General features: G+C 34.9%; 1 protein-coding gene across 1 annotated transcript in view; it reads right to left on the reverse strand.

Annotated features, from left to right (window-relative positions):
* Positions 1–2,528, reverse strand: part of LOC110021545 (mitochondrial phosphate carrier protein 3, mitochondrial-like) — a 5,927-nt gene extending 3,399 nt beyond the window's left edge. The window contains exon 1 of the mRNA XM_020720083.1: positions 1,800–2,528. Coding sequence (XP_020575742.1) covers positions 1,800–2,090 — 291 coding nt within the window. The 5' untranslated portion in view covers positions 2,091–2,528. The remainder of the gene's footprint in view (positions 1–1,799) is intronic.
* Between the last annotated feature and the right edge of the window lie 3,116 nt (positions 2,529–5,644).

The following is a 5,644-nucleotide window of genomic DNA, read 5'->3' on the forward strand; positions in this document are numbered from 1 at the left end:
ATATACATATATGTGTGTGTGTGTGTGTGTGTATATATATATATATATATATATATATATATATATTTATACATACATATATTTTAAGCATTAGATCATTTTGATGATGAAATTAGAATCTTCATATTATCGTAATAATTACATGAGTGCATAACCAAGAAAATAATTTTTGTAAATGAAAATATTATTAAATACTGGTAATTAAAATTTTGCAAAAGTTAAAAGGAGAGACTTGCAGTGAAAAAGATTTGAATTAGGGTCATGATTATGAGATTTATAATTTATAGACACCTAACTGCCTAAGGAGCTATTTGGTTTGTTTATAAAGTAATTTAGTGTCAAATCAATGCAATACAAAAGTGACATATTGTATTTAGAAAGCTTTGGTGTTGTTTGGTTTGGCATAGAATGAATGTAAGATTTCATATATTTTTTTTTGGTTTGGAGTATAATGAAAAAAATGTATTTCAAAGAATGTGAGATCTTACATAAATTATCGACAGTCAGCAGCGGCAGCGTTTGACGATGGACGGTAGCGGCTGGTAGTTGGTGATGGCGGCAACAGGCAGTAACCAAAAACTTCAGTAAAAGACAAGCAGAGGCAATTGGCGGTGGACTGTGGTCAGCGTATTTTGCCGGTAGCTAATGGCAAAGAATAGCGGGTTGGGTTGGCAGTGACAGTGGCGAACAAAAACACTATACACAAAGCTATGTATTTGGAATTCAACCAAATCCAACGAATTTCAAATGCACATAAAATGAACTTAGGAATGAATTCTAAATGCATTTCTATTTTAAGAAAAAAAATTGGAATTTTTTCGATCAAATACCTAGACTTCTAAAACCCACGCAAAAATGATGCAGTGCACTCCTTTTACAGCTTATCCAACACCCCTTACTAATTAAAGATTTTGTTTTTCTTCAAGAGGACATTATTCAAAATTATACAATTAAGATTTTTTTGCCAAACATTTTTAAAAAAAGATTCATAATTTTGTAACAAATAGTTAATATAAATGTTATTAAATTATTTATATTGGTCGCAATTTATTTATAAATACCTTATTTTATTTTTAATCTTTATATAAAAGCCAGAAAAAGAGCCTAATAAATTTTATATAAATCCTTACTCAAATATTATTTTTTAATTTTTTTAAAATATACTAATAGATTATCTGTGGACCAATAACAAACTAATCAATCATGTAATTTAAATAATTATATATCTTCTAGACATGCTGCCAAAAAAAAAAAAAAAACATTTGATCAATTTTAGGTTTTGGCGCACTTGTCAATCTCAAAGCGTAAATGTGTACACTATATATAGATAACAATAAAATACTAAGATATCTAAAAAAACACCAGCTAATTAGCTGGATTAACTATGAATATCTGATGAAGTGCCCAAATTTGCGATCAAAATAATCATAATATCTTCCCTATAAATCTATGAATAAATTGTATTTCTAAACATTGAAGAACTTTAAGAGATGAATTTGATGGAGATAATTTTCAAGTTTGAAGAACACTTCATAATACATATATATATATATATACATGACACTACAAGCATGCACAATATGAAACTTAGGATTTTAGATATGTAAATACATAAGAATTATGTGGTATGCATGCAAATGCCCTCAAATTAGTCACAAAGCATAACAGATCAAGTAAGCAAAATCCATTAGCAAGGAATTAGTATAAGCCAGGAACCAGAAAAACGCAAAACAGATAAAATTTGCAGCTAAGAAAAGCGAAATAAAACCCAAAAAAAAAAGCTTTTTGATGTGGATTGCCTGCATATTGCATTTGAGAACATCAAGAGGAGTAACAGCCGGGTGGGTGATTCCGCAGCTGAGGATGCCTCCAAGGGTGCACGCAGCGTAATACGCCGTCGAATACATCTGGATCTGACCGGGTTCCCTCGGAGCCTGGATCATGAACGGCGCCGGAGAAGAAGACGGCGCCGGTGGAGGGCTCGCATCCGGAAAGCTTGGGGTCCCGGTGAGAAGCCTCGCGTGTCCAAACGACGTCGAATAGAGGAAACTGGGAAGGAGAGATTGGCGAGAGCTTTCCGAGGGAGACATTGGGGCGGCGCTTGTACGTAGGGTGATTTCTAGGGTTTGAGGAAAAGGGGAAGGAAGAAAACGGGCTTCTGGCGGGATCGGGCAAGGAGGAGCGTGTTAGGAGAGATTGTAAGCGGAGATCGAGGAAACGGGGAAGGAAGATGCTCGAACACGATTCTTGGCATCTTGCGTAGGACCGTTGGCAAGTAGGGAGTTTTGAAATACTTGGATTTCGTGTTCCGCAGTCTTTTTTTGAAAACTATAGTTACAAAAAAAAAATGACACATGAATGATATGAAGTAATGAATTAGTCAGTCTGTCACATGTCAGTTTTATTTTCAATATTTTATTCAAGGGCGTTTACATACATATGACCTAAATTTTGTGAAGGAGAGAAGCAAGATTCAATCTTACACCTTGGGTTTACAAAATCCTCAACTTGATTTACCAATCAATCTTAGCAGGAGCCCAAAGAGGATATAATTGATTGAAGAAAGGTTTGGACCCAAGAACCCCAAAACTCTCATACTAAAATGATATCAACATTGAATAACATGAAGGGCAGGATAATGATTGAATGCTACCTGGATCAATCTATGATACAGTTGCATGGAAATGTTTGGATGGACTGAGCCCTCCAATGAGAAAACAAACATAAGTCTAAAGCCATTCACCTTGCCGCATCTGCTTCAAGAATTCCCACCAAAAGAGAATGAGGAAATATGTGAGAGCTTTGGGCTCCGTAGGTTCTTGGATAGGAATGTGTGTGCATCCACAAACCCTTTGTAGTTGGCAGTAACATACTGAGTCTCATTGCTTCATCAATTTTTCAAGTGGTGATTTATGTATCATGATCGATTACTGGAGCACGAAACTCTTGTATCTTATATATTTATTTGATTAGTGTAGATCCTTTGTATTTTCTTCCATCATTTCCCTTATTTTGAGTTTTTTCTTATTTTCATTTCTTATTCTTTGTGTTTTCTCTCTATTTTCTTTTTTTATCGTCCTATTTTCTTGATCATTTTCTTACTTAATTATGTGTTTGTACTCATTGCTTGTACTGGACACTCACTTAAGTTTACACATCGATAGATATGCATGAGTGGGGGTATAGAAATGAACACGGTTATCTAGTTCATGGTTGGGAGAAAATATTGTGTCTGATCGGGCAACAACTCAGCATACACCTCATATGTGTCGCCCAACCAAGAGGATGGTCGCCCAGCCATGCCGAGCTATTGCCCGACCATTGGTCGTCCGCACATGCAGGCAATATTTTCCCCATGGTTAGGGTCCATTTGATCAATTCAAGCTCCAAACATGCTCAAATTTTAATGATTTTGATGTTGATTGAATCATCGTGTTAAGTCGGTAATTAAATTTCCATCATTTGATGTCCACTCTGTTTCCTTTAAAATTTATGAAGCCATATTTTGTTATCGTTTCAATCCTTTTGATTTGATTTATAGTTACCGAAAAGCGTGCATTGCACCAAAATTTGTGCTTGTTCATATGAGAATTTTTATGATCCCAATAACGTGCTTTTATTATTGGGATAATTAGATACGACAAACATTGTTGTTTACAAGTCAAGCGCCTAGGTGATTTTTTGGAGTATGAAATCATGCATTTACATGTGCCGCAATCAAACCATTGTGAATTTGATAAAAATGAAAAAAATGGGTTGGGGTTTTATCGCGACCATAGATATTCGAGTGAGAAATTGAAAACTGAATGAAGGCGAGCGCTTGATTTGTAAATAACAATATTTTGGACGCCCTGTATGTAAGCAAGCGCCCCTTTATTATTTTATGCATTATATGTTGAACGCTTAACCATCTTTATATTGTTTGCATTACCTGGAGCATTAAAATTTTGACTGAGGTGGAATATGAAATATTTGGGGGAAGCGCTCATTTGCTTAGCTTCATGTGCAGGTAAAGTAGATCATTTGTGCACCTTTACTTTTTCATGGTTCACAAAAAGATTGTATTGAAAACTAGAAAACTCATATAAGATTTGAAGGATTTTAGAAATGAATGAAGGTCATGCATGTTGGTTAAGAGTTTTTTTATTTCTCCAGTTCTTAGTTTAGCACATGCTTTCTATATGGAGAAATGTTTGTATCACTATCATCATTATCATAACAACTTCAGGTTGGTTTCATAAATTTTCATCTCTCAATCATTCCTATTTTATGCCAATCATTTTGCAAAATTTGTATCCATGCTATGCTTAGTTTACCGATTTTCTTTTATGCTCTTTCATCACTAATTTGATCTATACTTTTGTTAATCCGTCTTCTATTCTATATGTTATATGTATAAATCTGTCAATTCTATCTTTAACAAGCATGACTTTAGTAGGTGCAACTATAGTTCCTTCAAAATAATTATTCTCAATTAGGGGGGGTGTAAGTGAGCTGAGGGCTGACTCGAGCTCGACTCATCAAAGAGCTTGCAAGTCCGCTTTATCGAAGCATAAATTTTAGCTTGAGCTCAAACTGGAGCTATTTTTATGAAACAACCTCTAGTTTGAGCTCATCAAGGCCCTACTCGTTGGCTCATGAGTCGACACAACTAATTGGATTCTTGTTTTGTCGATGCCTTCTTCGTTGAGTTGCTGCAACACTTTTCCTTCACTTAAGCAATCAATCACTAAGTTTACTTATTCAATGTGGTCTCACGGTAATGTCATTCGAGCTCGTGAGCTAGTTCACAAGCCTCCGAGCTCAATTTAGGCATGACACGAGCTCAACTCAACTCATTTACACCCCTATTCTCAGTCTACTCCTTACTTTTTTTTCACCCATCTTTTTAAATAGTTCATTTTTTTTTTCTCTTTTTGCTAGGTTTAACTTGGGCTTCAACAATGTCGAATTTGAATCTGTTCTGCGAATCACACCTAAGAAATAGAGCATAATGAAAGCTAAAGAAAGAGAAAGTGTGTGTCTTTAAGAAGGAACAAGTAACTTGCTATTTTGGGCTGTTTTAAAGAAGGAACAAGTGACTTGTTTGATGAATAGTTTTTTATGAGAAGTTTTTCATTCTATTTTTTGGGTGTTAAATTTTGAGCTTTTTTTTTTCAAGATTTGAATACATAGAATTGAATCAATTTAGCTAAATGATTGACTTTTGCAGTCGAGATCACTGAAACTCAAACTTATGAATGACTTCTATATAAAGATTTTTGAAAATTGTTATCTTAGAAGAGATTTTAAAGTCGACACGAATTATTTATTTTTATAAAATCCCTAAAATAAAAATAGCTTTAATTTACCAAGACGGGTAGGAGTCAATCTACTCCTATCTATTATATATGAGTGTGGTTTATTTGCTTAGGGTTTAGATTATTGTTTTGAGAAATTTTACTAGCTTGTCCTGGGTGGCTGCTCTCCCTTCTAATATTGTAACAGACAGTGAAGAGGTGCTCCGACTATAACTCGTTCGAGATGATGACTATCTCCAAATGTTTGGGTGTTGCTTCGGCCATGACTCGACTTTGCATAATTATTTATCCTTTTGTAATCCCCTCCACCCGCTCAGTGCCCTCCAATCGGTGCCTCTCACTCT

Source organism: Phalaenopsis equestris, unplaced genomic scaffold (assembly GCF_001263595.1).
Source record: "Phalaenopsis equestris unplaced genomic scaffold, ASM126359v1 Scaffold000134, whole genome shotgun sequence".
In the NCBI taxonomy this organism is placed as follows: domain Eukaryota; kingdom Viridiplantae; phylum Streptophyta; class Magnoliopsida; order Asparagales; family Orchidaceae; genus Phalaenopsis; species Phalaenopsis equestris.